Source organism: Acinonyx jubatus, chromosome A2 (genome assembly GCF_027475565.1).
Source record: "Acinonyx jubatus isolate Ajub_Pintada_27869175 chromosome A2, VMU_Ajub_asm_v1.0, whole genome shotgun sequence".
Classification (NCBI taxonomy): Eukaryota; Metazoa; Chordata; class Mammalia; order Carnivora; family Felidae; genus Acinonyx; species Acinonyx jubatus.
Window position 1 is genome coordinate 140,049,842 of NC_069383.1, and position 21,968 is coordinate 140,071,809.

General features: G+C 47.2%; 1 protein-coding gene and 1 long non-coding RNA gene across 7 annotated transcripts in view; one reads left to right on the forward strand and one right to left on the reverse strand.

The window, feature by feature from the left end:
- FLNB (filamin B) overlaps nucleotides 1-21,968 on the reverse strand; it is a 140,232-nt gene that overhangs the window by 45,343 nt on the left and 72,921 nt on the right. For all 6 annotated transcript variants that reach the window (XM_015065296.3, XM_027039074.2, XM_015065294.3 and 3 more), the window contains exons 9-22: nucleotides 20,089-20,226; nucleotides 18,435-18,561; nucleotides 17,220-17,356; nucleotides 15,513-15,706; nucleotides 14,184-14,297; nucleotides 13,427-13,570; nucleotides 13,060-13,183; nucleotides 12,561-12,721; nucleotides 11,205-11,295; nucleotides 10,775-10,944; nucleotides 5,510-5,627; nucleotides 3,098-3,360; nucleotides 1,161-1,758; nucleotides 325-498 (exon numbers count right to left, since the gene is read on the reverse strand). In XM_015065296.3, coding sequence (XP_014920782.3) covers nucleotides 325-498; nucleotides 1,161-1,758; nucleotides 3,098-3,360; nucleotides 5,510-5,627; nucleotides 10,775-10,944; nucleotides 11,205-11,295; nucleotides 12,561-12,721; nucleotides 13,060-13,183; nucleotides 13,427-13,570; nucleotides 14,184-14,297; nucleotides 15,513-15,706; nucleotides 17,220-17,356; nucleotides 18,435-18,561; nucleotides 20,089-20,226 — 2,553 coding nt within the window. The remainder of the gene's footprint in view (nucleotides 1-324; nucleotides 499-1,160; nucleotides 1,759-3,097; nucleotides 3,361-5,509; nucleotides 5,628-10,774; nucleotides 10,945-11,204; nucleotides 11,296-12,560; nucleotides 12,722-13,059; nucleotides 13,184-13,426; nucleotides 13,571-14,183; nucleotides 14,298-15,512; nucleotides 15,707-17,219; nucleotides 17,357-18,434; nucleotides 18,562-20,088; nucleotides 20,227-21,968) is intronic.
- On the forward strand, nucleotides 17,566-20,095 carry LOC113593579 (uncharacterized). Its single transcript, XR_008297109.1, has 3 exons — nucleotides 17,566-17,658; nucleotides 18,319-19,095; nucleotides 19,871-20,095. It is a non-coding gene; the product is annotated as an uncharacterized LOC113593579 (long non-coding RNA).

Here is a 21,968-nt window from a genome sequence, read left to right on the forward strand (position 1 = left end):
GACCTGAGCCAAAGTGGGACGCTTAACTAAGTCACCCAGGTGCCCCTCAAATTTTTAAATAATTTTAATATTCAAGAAATAAATTACATAAAACAAACTCTACAAATGGGCAATACGCATGACATCACTCATAACCTGCTCGGGTGAGCCTGAGGCTAAACCTGGCCCAAGTGTCAACATAAAAGGAGGCATTATAGGGGAGGGAATTTCCACATGTCCCTGTCACTTTGTACATGGCTCTGCTGAGACAGGCCAGACGCATGAGGCAGGAGTCAACACCAGTTGACATGAACAAGGGTCATGTCCAAGGAGAAATCAATTCACCTTTCTCAAAGGGCGTGTACTCCACCTGGTAGATCCCATCGGCATTGTCTGTGATGAAGCACTCGGTAGAGGCCCCTGATGGGTTGGCAACATGGGCTTTGATGTGGTCACCCCCAACCTGTGTCAGGGGCCGTGAGTCGACCGTGAAGTCGGTGGTGGCCTCACGAAACACATCTGCAGAGCAATCACACGGATAAGAACGTCACCAATACCTGGGACCCAGGACCAAATCCAAGAACCAAGGTTCTTGCACTTCAGATACGTTAGGTCTAGTTTCAGTGACAGCAGACAACTGTTTTCTCTGACTCTCAAAATCAACAGTATTAATGACCACCTCCCCCACCACCACCCTGCAAAAGCTTCTTCCTCCCGGGTAGTCCGTAGAAGCCCCAGTGAGAACACAACCACTTGTACACTTTTTGGGCAAAGGTGGGGTCTGGGGACAGGTTAAAGGGAAAAGACAGATCTTCTCTGCAGCAAGTGTGGTATTAGCACCACATTTGAAACCTTTTCAATTCAGTGTCAAAAATGAAAGATCTTGAATTTCCACATAAAAAATCAAGGTTTTTAACTCTGCCAGAGAAACAGGAAAATCTGCAGGCAGTGCTGGGCCCTGTTCCCCACAGAGAAACAACGTGAGGGTCAGGCAGCAGAAATGCCATGTGCCCACTCCTTTGCCGTGGTCCTTCTCTTCTGGATGCAGAGAGCACAGGTGAGTGTTTTCCTACACCCCACCTGGCCCCAGTAGGCATATGAGTTCAGAGCTCCACTCTGAGCTTCTGGGGACCCCTAAGTCCCAAGCTATTTTGCAGCTTCCCTCTCTTTATGAAACCTACCTTTTCCTTCTATTCCTGGCCCAAAGACTTTGACCCTGCTGGTGTCCACAGCAGGCTCCACCTTGACCCTGGCGGGGAAGTGGGGCACGAGCTCGCCACCATACTTCATGGTCAGTGTGTACATGCCGGCGGTCAGGGGCACATAGGTCACCGCATAGGTGCCGTCTTTGTTGTTTTCAATACAGACTTCGGCTTTCGCTCCCGAGTCTGACACGGCTTCCAGGCCCAGGGCCCCGGGCCCTGCTTCCGAACAGTCAACACTCAGCAGCCCAGCTTCGCCCACTTTCCCATGCTGGAGACCTGGCCCCGAAGCCACGACTTTAGAGGGGTCGAAAGGCATTTCAATGTCGGCTTTGAAGGGAGAACCAGGTATATGGACTTCTTCAAAGAGAATGTTGACAAAGTACTCCCCGGGCTTTGTGGGCAGGTAGGAGACAGAGCACGTGCCATCGCCATTGTCAGAGCATTCAATTTTGGCCTCGCATGGGCCTTCCACGGTGAGGCCCAAACCTCCGGTGCCCGCTCCTTTGGTGTCAATGGTGAACTCCGCAGGCTTGCCCACGAGACCACCTTCAAGGCCAGGACCATGGGCCTTCACCTATTTGAACAGAGAATAAAAGTCGAACTGTGCCTGATGCTGGAGTGGCTGCTCGGCCAGCACCACCTCACACCCCAGCCTGCAATCAGGCCTCTCAGCTGAGTGGCCCTTCTCCCTGGGGCCTAACTCATGTCACACAGACCCGAGTTAGAGCCACGGTGCAATCCAGGCTGCAAATGGCTAGCAAAGGGAGACATGGCTGCAAGCTCAGTCAACACTGAAAGCTACAGCACCGAGGCGTGGCCCTCTGAAGCCCGGCATGTGACTTCCACTCTGCCATGCCCAGCACTCCCGAACCACAGGGCTGGAGGTGGAGACTAACAAACACACGCGGGGCTGAACGCTTGTAGCATGGTTTTATGGGCCTCCCTGTTGCTTGGAAGGCTACACCTCCCTCAACAAACTCCACATAATAAAAAACTGCAGTGGTGGATACCTGCCCTTCTACATTTGTCCAAACCCATAGAATGTAGACCACCAAGAGTGAACCCTTGTGCAAACTACGGATTTGGGGTGAACAGGATGTCAGTGTAGGTCCATCAGTTAGAACAAACGTAGAACTCTGCTGGGTGATGGTAATAATGGGGAGGCTGTGCACATGCAGGCACAGGAGGTATGAGGGAAATCTCTGTACCCTCTTCTCAATTCTACTAGGAACCTAAAACTGCTCTAAAAACAAAAATCTAATAAAATTTTTTTTAATTTATTTATTAAAAAATTTTTTTTGAATGTTTATTTTTTCAGAGAGAGAGAGAGAGAATTTGAACGGGAGAGGGGCAGAGAGAGAGAGAGAGAGAGAGAGAGGGAGAGAAAGAACCCCAAGCAGGCTCTGTGTTCTCAGTGCAGAGCCCGACACAGGGCTTGATCCCACAAACCATGAGATTGTGACCTGGGCCGAGGTCAAGAGTCAGATGCCTAATTGACCGAGCCACCCAGGTGCCCCACTCATATATTTTTATATTGTATTATACAGCTTCTGCAGGGTGAGCTCACTCTGGGTGCTGGACGCTGGCCTCCACCCACACTATCTCACCTCACCCATTCAGGCTCACCCGTTATTATGCTAGCAAATGAAGGGCTAGAACCCAGGGACGAGGCCCTCACCGAAGCCTCACCACCAGAGAGAGAGAGAAGACGAGCAGTGGGAAGGACGGCAAGCTGCCCAGGGACCCCCCCGCCAAGGCTGAACTGTAGGACAGAAAACTTCCGTCAGTCGTTGAGAATGGACTTTCCTCAGAAAATGATTTTCTAAAGGTCTTTGTCAAGCAGGATCGGTGAAGGACCACAGTGTTATATTTGACAACAGGAGACACATCCTGGTACAAAAACACAAGCTAACCTTGGTGGGATCTGGTGGCAGTGAGGCCTCCACCGTGTAGGGGCTCCCAGGCACAGGGTGTCCATCGTAGGTGACGTCTACAGCGTAGAGCCCCTCCTCGCGAGGGATGAACTTGGCTGTGCTGCTCTCCCGGCCCACCACGGGCGCCACCAGACACGGCACGACCTTCCTCGAGGGGCTCAGGATCGTCACATCCAGCTTCCCCTGGCCTCCTGCCCCATTTGTGTCAATGGCGAACTCCTGGCCCTTCCCGACTTCGACTCCTGGAAAAGGGGAACATGCCAAAGTGATGAGCTGACCCTTTTCAGCAACAAGAACAACCGAGAGCAAAAAACTGACAGTTCCTTGGACATGAGGTGTTATCTCAGCCCAGGCAACAAGCAGTGGCTGATATCGAGGACAAGAAGCAAGACTGAGTAGGGATAATCAGCATGTACCTAGATAATAACCAGTACAAGAACAATTATTAATTAATGATGATATTGATAACAATGATAGCTGACACGTACTGAATGCACTCTACACCCTGGCACATCATCTCATTTAATTTTTAATACAACTCCATGGGGTATATGTCAGCGATGGCTTTAACAGATGGGAAAACTGAGTCTCAGAGAGGTTAAGGAATGTGTCCAGGGTGACACCCAGCAGACCAGAAAGGTGGGACTCAAACACAAATTTACCTGATCTCACAATGTGCTCTGCTGACTCGTAAATTATAATCTGACACTGTCCTCTACTTACTTCAGGTGTTAACTTTATATCAAAACATTCCCATAGGCCAATGTTTTATTTACTAACTCTTGGCAGCAAATTTAATCCTACAGCCAACAAGGCAAAAGTCACAGAGCTGGCCGGTGCAGGGGCACTGAGGCGAGTCTGAGGAAGTGACTCTCTGTACTGCGCTGATATCTGAAAGTTCTCTGCAAAGCAGGGCCACAGAAAACCCATGTGCTGTATTTGACAAAAACAGGGGAAGGACTTTGAACCAAAAGGAAAGCACTTGGGAGCACAGGGCCTCCGCCACAAGCCAGGGAATTCCTGACTCTGGAGCCTCAGAGCGCCATGGCCCAAAGGCTTTTCTAATCGCCATTGTGCTTTGCCTGGTCTGCAACTGAAGCCCTAAGTGTCTTAGAGAAAAAGCAACAACGAGGAGACACATGAAAAGGACTGGACAGTGACGATTCATATGCTCAGAGCTGGCTGCCCTCTAGGGACAAAGCCAGCATCCATTTCTTGCTTCAGAGACCCCAGAGCTGGGAGGTGGCTCATGCATTTGGGTCACAGGTCAGTGAAGGCGCTCATCAAAGGTCCACTGAGACCAAAGAGGCCTGCCTTGGGGGGTATGTGCTGAGCCCCACGTGACCCTGAAATCAGGTGAATGTGTGCCACCGAGGCATGGCCGGGTTGCAGCCACACAGCAGCTCATGCAAACAAGGGGACATAGGTGTGCGTGTTCTCCAGGATGCAGTGCTGATGTCAAAAGGCAGGCTGAAGACACACGGGTATGGCAGGATAATTTTAATGCAAAATAAACATTGCCAAATGTTTTCTGCTGGCACATATGCACATATAGATGCAGAGAGAAGGTCTGGAAGGATAAAAACTGAACTGAAAACTCTGGTTAACCTAAGGGAGAAAAAAAGGTAGCAGAGTGGAGTTTACTCTCAACTGTGATGTTTTTTAGATGAAAGTGGATTTATGCATTACTTGTATAAAAAAATAATTCTATGATTACGTGTTGAACTTCTGAAGGTGAGTGATAACAACATCAGTGTTCACATTATACTATGGTCTTTACTTTTGTATGTTTGGAATTTTCCCTAATAAAATAAATTGAAACATTTTAAAATAAATGAAATGAGTTTGTACTGATAAGATACCTACCAAGCTAAAGGAATACTGGGATGGGGCTGGAGGGATGCATCATACTTGTGGTTTCTGAGCGCCAGGGAGTTGGCTTTTATGCTAGACTGTCTACCCTCGTGTGGATTCCATGGCCAAGGACAACTAGCACAGTAGAAACTCACCAGAAATCAATGTGTCCCAACTTCTCTATGTAATGAAAGCATCCCACTGCGAGGCCAGCAGTTACAGAGGCCTGGCTATGTGCCAGCCCCTGAATCAGGAGCTCTTATTTAACTTTCAAAATATTCCTGTGAATGTCAGTGTTCTTGATCTCCCCTCCCCGACTCTAAAAATGAGAAGACCGAGGCTTGGTGAAGTCACAGAGGTCAGGGAGGGTCACAGAGCTCTCCTACAGCATGGCCCCAATCCACACCCAAGTCTGTCCCACTGCAAAGTCTCTTAAGGCAGAATGTTTCTCTGCAAACTGTCCTTTGAAGGGAATCTAATTGGCAGCCCCAGTTGATGGTCTTCAGTGACCTGCCGCCCCTTCATCCACACACTTACTGTTTTCCAGCCCATTAATTTTTATCTTGCTCAGATCCAGTGGAGCAGCCACGCCCACGGCGAAAGGGCTTTTAGGGATGGGGTCGCCACCATAGGTAACCAGAACCTGCATATTGCCCTGGAACGAGAGGAAACAGAGTGCACCTTTGGGCACCAATATCTAACTTGTTGTTTAAACCTGCCTTCCAGATCCTTCATTCTTCCAGTGACACGGGGCACTTGACTCCAGTAGATTTAGAAACATCACAGATATAGGGGTGCCTGGGTGACTTAGTCAGTTAAGCGTCAACTCTTGGTTTTGGCTCAGGTCATGATCTCATGGTTTGTGAGTTCGAGCCCTGCATCAGGCTATGTGCTGACAGCATGGAGTCTGCTTGGGATTCTCTCTCCCCTCTCTCTCTCTCTGCCCCTCCCCCTCTCACATTCCCTCTCTTCCTCTCTCAAAAATAAATCAATAAACTTAAAAAAAAAAAAAAAGAAAGAAAGAAACAGCACAGATACGTTTCTCTAAGCTTCCGGCACCACGGCAAGAACAAGCGAGAAAGATAAAACCAGAGCAGCTTATAACAACAGGGACGACTTAATAAGCCTACTGTGCTCTGTGCTTTTAAGCATTTCCTTGACTCAATCTCCAAACAGTCCAAAGGGGTGGTTTCCCACTGTCATCTCCATTTTTTCAGGAAAGGAAACTATAGCTCAGGGAGGTAGAGTCACATGCCCCAAATCACATACCTGGTAAGTGTGAGAGTCGGACCTCCCACCCACAGCACCCAGACCAGTGTCCCAGCTGCTCTGCCACACTACCTCCACCCAGCACACACCTGACTGTGGCCATGGAGAAAGCTGCTGGGTACGGGGGCCTCTAACTGAACAACATCAGCTTTTTCTACATTCTGGAAATCAATTTCAGGCCACCAGATGGTGAAAGGGATTTGCAGACTGGAGTTATTCTAGGACCACCGTGTAGTCTCGAAACTCCATCTATGTCAAGGAAAGAAAGAAAAGTTGCAAGTGCAGAGGGGACCACATCTGTGGGCTTGGCAGGCCCCTTGCTAGTAGGCCAGGGGTCACGGGAGCACAGTACGACCATATGTGCCACGGATGTTCTCCTCCGGCCAGTCCTGGCCCGCTCACGTCAGGCTTCCCCTCCCCAGTCAGCTAAGCAACTCCTGCCCCCCGCCCAACCAAGACTCCATGAAAGCCCATGGCTGTCTCAGTAGATTAAGATCTCCCTCACCTTAAACATCCAGGCATAACATAAGAGGACGTGGAGGAAATCTGGGGGCTCACCAGAATTTAGGCTCTGCTGAAAGCTGTCACTGATCAAGTGTTAAAAGGGTGTAGCTTTTGGCCTATATATATTTTCTCACATTGCTTATAATAATAAAAAAGGGGGGAAGAAGCCAAGAAAGAAATTGATTGCCATCATTGAAGGAGGGAGGATTGATTCTCCAGGATTTATTAGCACTGCAAACACACTAACTGGCCCCCTGCCTCAAGGGTGTAACATTTCGTGGTAAAATGTACACAGGTCAGATCCAACAGAGCTGAGAGCCAGCCCAGGGACAGGAAAGGTCTCCTCTCTGTAATGAGGAAGGCAGGGAGTGATCCATTACTTCAGCCACCATGGCAATTTCATCACACCAGCTCTTCCCAAGCTTCAATGTGCCCACAAGTCCCTAAATCCTTGAGGGCTAGGCCTCACAACTAACCAGAGGTCATGGAAAAACTTCCTTCCCCACCAGCCCCTATAAGTCTTCTCATTGTGTCTCTGGTGCACCACACAAGGAGGAAAAATCCTCTTTCAATTAAGCCTACCCATCCCATAAAAGAAAGTGTGTTCAGGGGTGCCTGGGTGGCTCAGTTGGTTGAGTGTCCAACTTCAGCCCAGGTCATGATCTCACGGCTTGTGAGTTCAAGCCCCACGTGGGGCTCGCCGCTGTCAGTGCAGAGCCGGCTTTGGATTCTCTGTCCTCACTCTCTGCCTCTCCCCTGCTTATACACTCTCTCTCAAAAATGAATAAACATTAAAAAAAAAAAAAAGTGTTCTCATTACCAGTAATAAAACAAAACAAAACAAAAACCCAGGAAATTAACTCAACCTCAAATAACTTAACAAGGGGGAGGAAGAGATCTGAAGAGATTTACCACCTGCAAGGACCTGTAGCATTTTAAGGTTTCCTGTGAGGCCTGGCAAAGGAACAACCAGAGAGAGTAGTGATGTCAGGAATGTGTGAGCAGTGACCACTGGTGCATTTCACAAAGACCTTGCTGACTGCAGGTCAGTTTTATTCTCTCCCCTATGTGCCTCTGAGACCTTAATCCTACCGTGCACAGCACATGAACACAAGACTCTGACTTGCGAGCTCAGGTGAGGACAGGACCAAGTGAGCTCCCCACAGCCCCCTCCTCCAGAGACCTCCAGAACAGGTAGGGCTCAGTGAACTCACAGGGTCTCCTCAAGGCACCCACCGTAAGTACGTGGAGTTTTTGATTCCCAGTGGCTTCTGACCTAGAAGGTCATGGAGCCATTGCCACCAGCTTCTCAAAGCACTTGCTCTATGGGAGGCAGTATGGGTGAGAACCTGAAGGCTTTTGGGACGCAGCCATCCAAAAGCACAGAAGGCAAACTCCCTGGGAGAATAGAGCATTGTGTCTTCTCCTTCCTAAGAAATCAAGCCTTTGTCTGACCTTTGGAGGATCCTCAAGCCCCAGTCCAACAAGGACACTACACCAAGGCAAAAGGAGCTCTGATCACCACCTTCCGACGAGACCATGGCTGGTCTGCTGCAGGGAGGCATCACTCAGAGACCCTGCAGGGGATAGTAGCAGCCCGCAGGTGGCAGGGAGCAGGGAGCCAGCAATCAGGTGGGGCCACAGCTCCTCATACAGCACAGCTTGCATTCTGAGGGCGACAGCTCACCCTGGGCTAGAACCCACCACTGTCTCTTCACACACACTAAACAACTACACTTCTGGAAAGTTCCAGCCTGATATTCCCTAAAACCACCATAAGAAGGTGCACCTGTGGGCATCAGTCTTCAAAGTGCGCTCCCTGCCTCCACGTTGGGCACGGCCTTCTGGGCTGACCCAGGCCTCTTAACCACATCCAAGGGCATGGCTCAAAAGGCAAGCTTATTTAACCTAATCTGGAGCTGTACGCTGCTCTTCAGAAAAGAGAGATCAAAGGCAAATGAGGATGCTTGGCCCCACTCTTGTGCAAAGTTCTTATGTTGTCTCTGCTTGTGAGGAGAGGCTCTATTTTGTGTATTCACGCTTCAAGGCATAAATCCATGCAGAGAACATAGAGCACCAGGCCCTATGCTCAAGACTGGGGATGGAAAGATATATATGCTTGTATATATATGACATGGTATCCCATCCTTGGGGAACTCACAGCCCAAGAGAAGAAATACAATCTATTTCCTTTGCCACAGAGAAATTGGCTAAACTGCAAGTTGCCCAAATAATGGAATGGCAAACCTTGCTCTAAACACCAAACTGGGACCAGAGAAGAACATGTGAGCCGTTCACATCGGAGGCAGTGACACACCAAGCCTCTGCCAGGCTCCTTAGACACATGACAGGCAGCATCTGAACAAATAGCTCCAAATGGCCACTGAGCCTGCAACACCCCTCAAACCTGCTGTCATCCACAACTGGATGACTTTGACCTTGGGGTGACTTTGAAGTAAGAAGTCTCCCCCTCTAGCCGCCACCTTGCCCCAACTGGCAGCTGGGGCTTCTAGGGCAACAGGTTCTTAAGTCTCTTCTGAGGGTGCAGGTCAAAACCTGACTCTGTCTTAATGTCTGCAACTTACTTTGTGGCAGCTGAGCCAAAACCCAGAAAGGTTTATACATACAGGATAAAGCAAGAGTCTCAGAATGTTCTAGAAGAGTCTAAGTAAGACCTTGTGACCTTTCCAGTGTGCATGGCCATGTGTTCTGGTACCTTCTCCTAAGCAATGTGGAGAATTGGCAATAAGGATGATGTCAAGCTGGTGCTCCCAATGGTGAGGCTCCTAGCAGCCCTCTGAAGCATCAGTAGGAAAAGAATTACCCATTTAGTGCTTAGCAGCCTGCTGAGTAAAGGGTATTCTACCTACGAAAGTATTAATTTTACCACCACTAATAATGAACCCCTCATTAAGGTTAAAAACAAAAACCACAGGGAGAACATCTGGAGATAAGAGGCCACATCTATATTGCAGCACATGAGAACTCACCCAGAGGACCCCTCTCACTGCCAGGGAGGCTCTCAGAGTAAAGATTCCACCTCCTAGGATGTGTAGCCCCCAGCGCAAGGGGACACCTAAGTCACCCCCCAATCCTTACTGTACCTCTCATTCCTTCCCACGAGACTCTAGGCAGCTCCTCCCTGAAAGGGCCAAGCAAGAGTGATGTTTCTCAGGTGGCGTTTCTGCAGAAAGCATCATCCCTGTTCTCCCACAAAAGGTACCTCACACAGGGGGACTGTTTTCCTCAGGAAAGAAGAAATCTGAGAGGTTTGAATGACCGTGTGGAACACTATGCATAAGTAGTAAAATCCAGGCTTTTTTTGAGGGTTATCTGTTCTTCAGACCCCAGAAGTGTGGCCAGGGAGTGAAATTTTGAACAAGTTAACATGAATGCATACACAGAGAGAGTGTTTCCTTGGTGCTTCCTGCCTAAAATAATCAGAGCCAAGTGGCCTGGATGGTCAGATCCTGTCTGTGTTCCTGAATTTTGTCAAAGGGAACAATCTGGGGCCCTAAATATACTATTTCGGGGCCGAGGAACTAAAGGCTGAATTCTCTTTGAGAGAGACCCACTACACCACCTTGTAAAAGGGCCAGCAAGGAAAAACAGAGTCATGGCCATTCCTTCCCCTGTGAGTAATTAAGAAAAGACTAAAGGAAAGGCAGCTGGTAAGGATGAGCGATGTGTGTGAAATAAGAGGGAGATACTAGGTGCTGAATTCCAAGAGCTCACAGTTTCCCTGCTAAAACCCAAAATGGACGTGGGAGATTGGGATGGGGAGATACGGGCTAGCTTCCTGCTTGTTCTTAGGGAAACCTTCAGGTCCTCCTCACAGAACCAACCAGGCCTTTTGCCAGAACCTCCCAGAGAGGCTCAGAATGACAGGCGTGAGAAGCCGTAGCCCACAGAGGAGCACTACAACAGAGCACAGATCACACCCTTGGTGTCCAAAGTACCCAGCACAGCACTGAGGGGGAAGGGGCCTGGGTGGGGGGCCAGGGGACAAGGGAATGGGAAGAACCCTACCTGCTGGGTGGGTGTGTATTTAACGGTGTGAGAGTAGTCGTAATTGTCGATGATGTCCAAATCCTTCACGGCGTCTCCAGGAAGGGGGCTGCTGAACTGCACATTCAGTGGGGCCTTTCCAGCCCCTTTGGTATAGACAGTGAAGTGGGTTGGTTTCCCATTTTCCACACCTGGAAGGATATACTGTGAAGTGGGGAGACAGGCCTGGTTGGAGTGGTTTCACTTTTACAACCAGTCTGACGGGTTCCTCAGCACCAGCTCTACCAAAGCAGTCAGTGACACGGGCTGGTGCTTGGCCACTGCCAACAGCTTGGGCAGGAGCACTGCCCCGACAGACACCTGCCTTTGGTGGAGAAGAGTCCCTCGAGGTCCCTGGACCAAACATGTCCATTGCCACTGGCCTGTAGAAGGCCTCCAGGAGTCGTCTTACCTGCTTTGCTGAGCCCTGGGCCTTCTGCCTTCACTTTGCTGGCATCATGGGAAGGGTCAACTTTCACTCTGAAAGGGCTGGCGGGGATTTCCTGTAGGGGAGACACTGTCTCAGTAGGAAAGTCCCTGAAGCATCTGCCAGAGCTTAGCTTTCTGCCCAACATGAAGGGGGAGACCTCTGTGACTCTGGTGGGTGGTGGTGAGCAAACTTCTGTCGCCATGGGCCAAGCCTTGCAATCTAGCCTCAGGTAGCGGCCAACAGGTGTCACTTACGAATGCCTGGATCCCTACATCACAGTCTTTGACCTGCTTACTGCACAGCTAAGGGAAGGTTTCACACAAATGAATCTGAAAACTCTGAGCCTTTAACAACAAAGGTTGAGTACTTAGAATGTAAGAAATACTACCAAGAATAAAACCCAAACAATAACATATGGATGGGGTCACGGGGAAGGAAATGTCCTCCAGGTACAGCTCAGAGCTAAGGTTTGGGGAATACAAGGAGCTGATCAGAAATAGAATGGCTATAATTCTTCAAAAAGAAAGTTGCAGGGGTGCCTGCATGGCTCAGTCAGTTGAGCATCTGACTTCGGGTCAGGTTGTGATCTCGAGATTCATGAGTTCGAGTCCCACATCAGGCTCAGTGCTGTCAGAGCGGAGCTTGCTTTGGATCCTCTGTCCCCTTCTCTCTCTGCCCCTCTCCCTCTTGTACTCTCTCTCAAAAATAAACATTTTTTAAAAAACTAAAAAAGAATGTTGCAGATTATCAGAATAAAGGCGGAACAGTTTAACTGGCCGAAGTTAATTCAAGACCAACACCTTCAGGCACTTTCTCTTAAGATTCCAATCTTTACATGAGGTTAATATGAATCATCGGGAGTCCACTATTCCCTATGTTAGGTACCACTTGCCTTATCCTCACTATCACATGTAAATATGAACTCTATTTGAAAGTTCAAAGCTCCTCTCCCTATAAAAGTTTGAGGGCCAAGGCCAAAACCTTTGCTTCAAAGAGGATGAAGTAGAACACTACATTTCAGTCAAAAACTTGATGAATGTTTATAACAAACCAGTCTCCTTCCAGAGAGCCCTGCTGTAACCACTGAATACACTGTGCCTCGCTTTGGTTAGAAAGTAGTAAAAACTTAATTCTGGGGTTATTTTTTTTTCCTTCATGGTGTTAAGGAACCAGAGAGGAAAACTATTAAGCAGAATTCTCAAGACAATGCCCTATTGCTAAAAAAAAATAAATAAATAAAAATAAAAAAATAAATAAATAAATTAAAAAATAAAAAAATAAAAAAAAAAGGAAATACACACACAGGTGGCCAGAAAGAACCCAGGCCCAAACACACACCTGAGATGCAAAGAGAACTTTGATAGTGTATCGCCCGGCAGCAGGAGGCACATATTTGACCGTAAACGTGTCGTTGGCGTTGTGAATAATGTCAAAGTCCACGTCTTCCTCATCCTCACTTAACACCCGGGCATCACATTTAATGCCAACGCTGACATCACCTGGAACAGACCAGCTTATGAGCGCACCAGCGTACAAGAAACAGCATGTCCCATGCAATCACTTCCAGCTCAGCTCACCTAACGCCCCAGAAAATCAATTGGGAAGCTTCCAGTAACAAACCTGACAAAGGGATGGTGCTAAGTCAGGGATTTGGAGACGGGATGGAAGATTAGCAAAGATATGACCAAGAAACTGACACAGAGGCTCATTAGGTGAACAATTACCTATTCAGGTGCACTATTTCTTGGCTCAAAGTTCACTGCCTTTCAAACATTATGAAAAGAATGTTCTTCCTCAAGAAGCAACAATGACTGCACCGGGGGAAGCCTCCTCTCACCTTCCCCAGCCTCGGTACAGTCCACTGTGAAATGAGTAGGCTCATTTGCTTTCAGTCCACTTCGCTCCACGCCTGGCCCAAACACCTTGACCTTCTGGGGATGACTACCCTGCCCGATATTGACCTAAAGAGGACATGGGAGAAAGTTATAACCAAGTTTTCCTGCACTTGGATCCAGTGACACGTTGTTAGTTAACATTGTTAGAAATAGTTTTGTTGGACAATCTAGAGTACTCTGCCCTTCAAACTACTCCATCTGTCAAGGTCCACCAAGGATGTATCTCCTTGACCATCCAGCATACAGCCCAGACCTGCCACAGGACTTGGCTTTTTCATACAATGGCCAGGATTCTGTCTCACAACCTACCCTGTAGGGGCTGTGAGGGATGTTCACACCTCCCCAGACCACGGCAATGGTGTGCTTGATGGCCTTAACCGGGGTGTACGAGCAGGCATACGTGCCGTCCATTCGGCTCTTCATCTGGATGTCAATGGGCTGGCCTTCCCCATCCTGCAAAAGAGCAGAGGCTAAGAACAGAAACTGGCCCCTCACACTGTCTTCATCAAACAGGGTCACCATGGCTTCCCAAGACAATCAAGTCACCACCCATCCAACAAATCTTCACGGAGCAACTATGATATGCCACATTCTCACAATGCAATCACCACAAGTGATAAAATACTGCCTGCTTTTATTTGTTTTTAATAAAAGCAAATGACCCAAAAATAAAGCCATGGCCACTTAATACTTCTTCATTTTAATTCCGGCATTTAAATCCTTGGGCCAAATTCAATTAAGTTAGATAAATATATTTAATAAATTCTTGTTTACAAACCTCCTGTCATGGACTAGGTAGCTTCAGCCACACTGAAGGACATTTACAAGGAAATGTGAAATCAAGCCTTGTTTCCAAGGAATATAAAACCCAAAGATGAGAAAATCACCTTGCTTTACATATTAGAATCTCATTTAATCCTCACATAACCCCATGAGATAAATATTCGTGTTATTCCCAAGGTGTGGATGAGTGAACTGAGGGTCAGATGAACTGAGCAACTTGCCACTATAGTGACAGATCTTGTCACCTGACAGTTATCTGCACAGGTGGCCCCTGGAAACGTACCTGAGCAAATATCTTTAAGGGAGCTTTTCCGGCATCCTTAGGATCCACAGTGAACTCAGCCAGGTTGTTGACAATGCAGCCAGATTTCTCCAAACCTGGTCCGTAAGCTTGGACCTGGGGCAAAGGGACAATAATAATTCTCCTTCTGTGCCATGCCCCAACAATGCCCCTACATAATGACCAGTGACCACCAGGGAATGAGACAAGAACAAAACAACCCGTGTCTGGCTTCACAGTACCTATGTAACAGGATGGATATGGAAGGAAAATGCTCTAGCAGGCTGTAACTCAAAAATTATAAATAGTATCTTTAACCTCCCAGGAGGAAGAAAATTCTCAAAACCCAGGCCCCAAACTAGCCTGGGGCTCCTTGCCTTATTCTGAGCTGACATAGAGAACTTCTAGTGACCAGGACATGGACCTCCAGCCATGCCCAGTTTCAGTGTTCTCACTTTGACAGGGGCTCAGAACCTTCACCACAGACATTCCAAAAGTTTGCAGCTCCCAGGGAGGAAAAAAGACCAGCAATTGGCCAAAGAGGGATAGCAACTAGTCCAGACCGACATCAGCCTACAAACAGCTGCCCGGGTGGGCCACAATAGCACACATGGGAGTGTGGAAGCTTCCACCTGGCCGCCAGGCTGCCTCAGACTTGATGTTTATCAGCCTCCTAAGAGTTTGACAGAAGCTCTTAGAAACACTGCTCCAATTTAAGAGAAGGGAGCTGGGGAGAAAAAAGCATGTTTAATTTATGAAGAACAGCTTCTGCAGCCCCCTGGATGGGCCAGCCACTGGGCTAAGGACTGTCCTCATGTATGTTAGATCCCCTGAATCATCCCAGAAATCCTAGGAAACAGACGCTACTATCATTCCCATTTTATAGAGAAAGGATCAAGAGTCAGAGGGGGCGCCTGCGTGGCTCAGTTGGTTAAATGTCCAACTTTGGCTCAGGTCATGATCTCACGGTTTGCGAGTTCAAGCCCCACATCGGGCTCTGTGCTGACAGCTCAGAGCCTGGAGCCTGCTTTGGATCCTGTGTCTCCCTCTCTCTCTGCCAGTCCCCTGCTCATGCTCTGTTTCTCTCTCTCTCTTAAAAATAAATAAAAACATTAAAAAAAAAGAGAGAGAGAGAGAGAGAGAGAGAGAGACATAAGAGACTTGCCCGGCATTAAGAAAGTACTAAGTGGTATTACCAGGGTCCCAGCTCAGACCACTGTCCTTCCTAAACTCTCAATGGCTCCTCTCTGCCATCCCTCAACATGTCTCTGGATACCATAGAGAGGGTCAGGAGCCAGGAAGAGAGCACAGAAACATAACAAACAGACTCACCAGATCTGGGTTGTAGTCTCCTGCAGCTGGATGGATGAAGGCCATGTACGGGCTGTCCTTGATGTCCTCATCATCACACATGATGTGAACGGCATATTCGCCAGGCTCCTTGGGCCAGTACTTGACGTCACATGAGCCATCATTCTGGTCATCATACTCAATCTTTGCCTGGGAGGGGCCTTCGATGGCAAACCCTGGGGGATGGGGTGAGAAGGACCCCTGGTTACAAGGTGGAAAGAACCTATTCTATGTTACTACCAACTCACTCCCTCAAACCCAAGTATCAGCCAGAAGACTGAAATCTGTGCCCCTTTCCTACAAAAACAAGCCCACTGAGCCTTTACAAGAGGTGGAAGGGCTGGATTTTATACTATGCTTTTTGTTTTTCTTTTAAACATCATCTAATAAGGAAGGTCAACCAAAACCTTAAATCAATGCCCACCCTTGCCCCACCAAATCCTCTTCCGGGTTTTCATCTGAAGGAAATAATCAAGGATATGTGTAAACAAAGGTACTAAGTATGTGTACTCAGCACTGTGTCTTTAAGAAAACCACGGAAATATCAGGAAAGCCCAATGGTAGACGTATCCATGCAATGGAAGTCCAAAGAAGTCATGGAAAATCAAGACATGGCCTATATTTATCTGAGGCACAAGATACAAAGATTACCCCTAGATATTTTTTGTGGCATATCAATATTTAGGTGTGAATGTACAGAAAAAACGTCTGGAAGGATATGCCAAAAGGTTTAATATCATACCAAAACACTCATTATCCCTCTAGAAGGAAACACTAAAGATGATTTCTTATTTTTTCTGGTTTGCTTATTTTTACTACCTAAAACACATAGTCACCAAACTATGGCCAGTGGGCCAAACTGACCTAGTACTTGTTTTTGTAAATAAGGCTTTGCTGGAACACAGCCGCATTCCTTCAATTCTATATTTTCTATGGCTGCTTTTGTGCTACAACTGCAGACTTAAACAGTTGCAGCCGGGAGAATACGGCCTACAATACTAAAACATTTGCTATCTGGTTCTTTATAGAGCAGGTTTGCTGACCACTGATCTAAAGTGATTCTATTTACATCAGATATGTATTTAAAATCGGGGTGCCTGGGTGGCTCAGTCAGTTGAGCATCTGACTCTTGACTTTGGCTCAGATCATGATATCACAGTTAGTAGGTTCGAGCCCCACATCAAACTCTGCTCTGACAGTGTAGAACCTGCTTCGGATCATCTCTCTCCCCCTATCTCTGCCTCTCTCTCTCTCTCTCAAAATAAATAAGTAAACTAAAAAATAATAATAAAATAAGTAAAATAAAATATACTCTGTTATGCTCCAAAGAACATTTATTCTCCAAATTTCAAATTTCAGCAAAATTTATTCATTCATCTAAACTAAGAATTCAGGCAACAATTACTTGCAGAGTGCCTATTATGTTCCAAGCGCTGTTTCAAGCACAACATCCGTAGAAAACCTCTGTCCTTGGAATTAATGAAGAGGCAGAGGGCAACTTGAAGGGCAAGAGGAAAATGAAAATCCCAATCCCGCAGCCGTATCCAGAGCTGGCCACGGATGGTCAGGAGGCAAGGGGGCTAAGGGTAGTGAAGCTTGGAGGAGGACTCAATTCTCAGCCTGACATTGGGACCAGGCCTCATATAATCTCAGCTTTCCAGAAGCCGCTGGCCAGCTGCTTCCACTTACCCAAAGACCCCACTTCAGAGCCAATGGACTCTACCACGAAGTCTGCCGACCGCCCGACAATCCCACCGTGGAGGCCAGGGCCCCATGCACGAACTTTCTGCATGCCTGCTTCAGGGCCAACTTGAACTTCAAAGGGGCTAAGAGAAAAGGAACAGAAAAAGCATTAAAGAAGAACAAAGAAGAGACTACAAACAGCCATAAGTTGTTTGCACATATTTTTTCCACTCCTTTTACCTACAGTCCCAATGTCTATCTAGCCAACCCCTTCCTCCACACAGGTGCCCCCACGGTCATTGTTATGTCAACAATATAAAGGACTGTGGCTGCCTCGGGGCACTCAGGTGGCCACTGGGTGGGCACTCAAGACACACTGCCTTGCAATATCCTTCTGATCATTCACCCTTGAATGTAGACCTCACCAGACTGTGAGCTCTGGATGGTAAGAGACGGCATACTTCTCTAGATCCTGCTTATAAAGAAGAAAACTAGGTTGAATAGGCTTTATCTCCTACATGAATGAATACACTTTAACTTTGATATGGGAAAGTAAAAAAAAAGAAAGTTTGCTTAGAGAGGTGCCTGGCTGGCTCAGTCAGTAGAACACGGGGCTCATTTGAGCCCCATGCTGGGGGTAGTGATTGCATAAATAAATAAACTTAAAAAAAAAGTTTGCTTAGATTCTCAGAACCCTGTAATGCCCAGATATTTCTCAAGGTAAATGGAATTTATTCAGAGTTTAAAGTTGCCCCCAGGAAAGCTGGAAAACACATGAACAGGGGAGGGTAATTGTGATGCCCACAAGACAAAGCTGGAGTCTGCGTCCCTTGGCTCGTGACTGCACTCACGTAGAGAATTTTAATGTAAACCATGGCAGACTTTACCCCCGTGGCATTCCTGAACAGAGGCACACATTGAAAGAAAGAGAATCTTAGTTTATATAAGGGTATATAGACACACAGCCCATTTGCTCTCTATTACTGCTCCTTCTGACTTCCCTGCTTCCCCCACCCCCTGCCCTCCACCAGCCCCAAACCACCAGCATTTGATTTAAATCAAGGCAGCCGAAACCACAGTGACTTTCTGCTGTTTTTGAGAACAGGCCAAATGTCTGTGTGCTGCTATGAGGAAAAAAAAAAAAAGTTTTCAACAAAGCAGATCTCTTTCCCTGGACTGAGCACGCCTCCAGAGAAGACGCAACTCCAGCCGGAGACTCACCTCTTTGGAATGTGGTGTCCCCCCCACGTGATGGCAATGCTGTATTTCCCCGGGGTGCTGGGGTAATACTCAAATGCATAGACTCCATCCAGAAAGCCTTTCTGTTTCACCAGCTCCTCCAGACCCTCTGTGGGAAGAAAGCACACCATCTTTCTAATGCAATTCGAGGCTCAGAACAAGCATCCAAAAGACGAGAGCAGAAAGACAGCAATATCTATAAGACATAAGCCACAGAGGGAAACGAAGTGGGCTGCCTCAGAGTGTGAGACCCTCAAAACCTAGGAGATTAATCCAAGCCTAAAAATAGATCCATTTCTGCCTCAAAGTGTGGGGAAAAGGAAGACTTCCCAGCTAAACGGCATTAGTAGGCTCGCTGAGCTAAAAGAAGGCCGCAAGGTCCTGGACCTCCTGGGACTATATTCAGACAAATCTAGTCCTATCTCAATTTTCCTTAACGATCATAGCTAGCTGTCTTAGCCTCTCACAAAACTGAGGAGGGACAGAACCCTTAGGAGTATTTGGCATGAATTTCTGGCATAAATTACTGCCCTCGCACATCTTTTTTCAAAGCTGGACGACAAAAGTGAGAAAGTTCCTGTATGCTCTCCACAAGAGGACAGGTTTTAGATGCTGCACCACAAACTCCAGACTGAGCCATCAGGTAGGAACTTGTTTTATGTTGAGCCCTGAGGTTTGGCTGGGAAAGCCACTTAGTCAAGCGAGAATCCAAGGTCAGAGAAAATGCCTCCTTGGCTCCTGTAGCAACAAGCCAGCAAGGAGGGCAGCCCCAGAGTAGGTTGGCTCCAGGTCTGGGCAGTCTAGAACCTTGGCCACCCTTAGAGCACAGCCCTCCTCGCAGCTTGGTGCTCTGAGATCAAATATTAACCTCCTGGAGCTCAGAACACTCCTGCCCCAGCCTGTTGGGAACACAGAGGGTGGGAGAAACCTTGGCATAGGAAGTTCACATTCCCACTGAGGGCTGCTACACCTACAGCCAGCAATGGAGAGCTGCTTATCTGCGGCAGGGGAAAACACAAGCAGAGCAGACACCTGACCTTGTGTCTGCGGTCTCCCTCCCCAAAAAGGGAGGAAGAATGAGTTGCAGAGTGCAACCCACCCCTCCATGAACAGCAGTTATCTACAAAGAAAACTTAATCTTAGGGGAATTTTATTCTCCTTCTATAAGCACTGATCATAGTAATTAGGTACTTGGCATAATTTCATCATCTATAAAATGTAACCTGTAGTGGGAAAATTACTGGCTTTAGAGACTGTGCTTGAATTCCAGCCCAGATGCTTATGAGCTGTGTGACCTTGGGCAAGACCCTTTCTCTCGAGCCTAGGTTTCCTCAAATAAAAAATAAGCCACTTCAGGTTGTCATTCCAAGGAGAGCACTTCTCAAACTCTATTGCATCACTGCTTTTTCTTTTCCCAGAAGCCTTAATATGTGAGGCGGTCAAGCTACCACTGTTCCCACCTGTATCCAGGGTAGACGTAATTAATCAACCAATCCCCATGGAGCCCAGATTGCCTCAACTCTTTGACATAGCTCTCTGGGATCAATCAAAACCGGCTGTGGGATGAAATCCATATGCTATGGCTGCAAAGCCAGCCAAAGTCACACCTGAGATGAGGAAACAAAGCAGCACTTACTAGGACCCTTCACAGTCACACCGAGTTCTCCGCTTCCAGCAGCTTTGGTATCAACCTTGAAGTCTGCAGTCTCCCGGATGCGGATGCCTTTGGGCTGCAGGCCTCGGCCACTGGCCCGGCAGGCGTTTGGACTACAGGCTGCAAACACAGTTTTGACATCAATTCAACCTTTCATTCGCTAGAGTTGAGCAAGCCAAGGTAACTTGGAGCCACCCGCCAAGAAAATGTTTGCACAGAGCGCCTGCAGCAGTTGCCTGAGGCCAAGGGTCCCGTTCAGGGAACACACCAGGCTAGCAAATAAGGACACAACATAACTTTGTCCAGCCACACCGCAGAGGGACAGTAGGGGCGTGGGGGCGGGGGGGCAGTTACTTTGGCACAGAAAGAAGGAGAAGCACAGCATGCATTTGCTGAGCTCCTGGAACCCGCTGAATCCTGGCATTTATCCTCTTGGTAGTGAAGGAGAGTTAAATCTCATTGCCATACTCAAGGGCCCAGTAATTGGGAAGACCAAACTTTTTCAAGTCTATTTGAAAAATGTAGCACTTGAAAACATCTGACCACGTTCCCAACTTCAGATCAGCCATTTCTAAAAGTCGAAATGTGATCGTCTTCCGCATGAAGAGCCAGAGGACAGCTCAAAAAGAGACCCATTCAACCCCACCCTGGCCATGGCAGACAAATATTTTAGTGCTGTCACCAGGTAATCAGAATGTGGGTGGCTATAAATGCAACAATTAGCAGTAAACGCCACTCTCCATTTGATTTCTGGATCTAGTTTAAAAAACCTGAAGTCAGAAGTCTAAAAATTAAGGACCAAGGTAGTTTCTGGTACTTCTTACATGACAGGCCCACAAAACTACTGTCCCATGGTTGATAAAATGCATCCTTGTACCCTAGGAATTCTTTGCCAACTTGGGCAACTCTATTATGTACAGAAAAGAGAAAGCAATGGGCAAAATGTCACGTTGTTTATTAAGTAGCTTTTCCTTTCCAAATCTGACACTGCACATTCGGTAGTTCTCTATATGCTAGAAGTGAGATCATAGACTCCAGAGGATGAAACTCTTTACTGCATAGAAGGAAGAGAATTCCTCCTCTGGCGCCTCCACCTTGCAATGTTCTCAGCTGGCTATTTGGCAAACAACTGCTTCCCGAAAAGATATACTCATATCCTAGGAGTTGGAGATTATTTTAGCTGGTTCATGGATGAACATAAGTTTTATGGCCACACTTTATGGCAAGTGACACTGGTTTTCCATTGTGAAAATGGCATGAAGATTCTTTTTTTATATGAAATCAGTTAAGTAGTGGAAAGGTGAGTACATCAAAAGAAAAACTCTATCAATTAAATACTAAATAGTACAAGTGATGGATGGATATGCAAGGTGAAAAATGTAGTCCACAAGTGAGAGGGAATCAGAAAACAATATTAGAACAGGAAAGCTGTTAAAAATTCTTTCCTGCATATGTCAAAGAGACTTTTATTTATGAATATGTCGGTCTTGTTTTTTTTCCTTTGTCAAAAGGAGAAAAGTCGGTCATACCAGAAATAAGTCACAACAGGATGACAGGACTTCCCTCGGAGGGTTTTTATGTGTCTTAAAAAAAACAACCAAACACTCATGGAAATTCTGAACATGGGTAATAGTCTCAACATCAAAAGGGTAACTGCTCAGTTCATATAAACACTAAATGGAGCTAAAGAGTTTGAAAGAAACCACCAGGTCCTCCACCATTTTGAGATGTCTTGGACATGTTTCAATGTACCTAGAGAGCAGGTTTGGGGTCCAGCTAGACAAGTAACATTGACCCCCACACTGTCACGTCTTGAGGTCACAAACAGCACAGGCCCAGCTAATGTGTGCAGGTAGCACAGG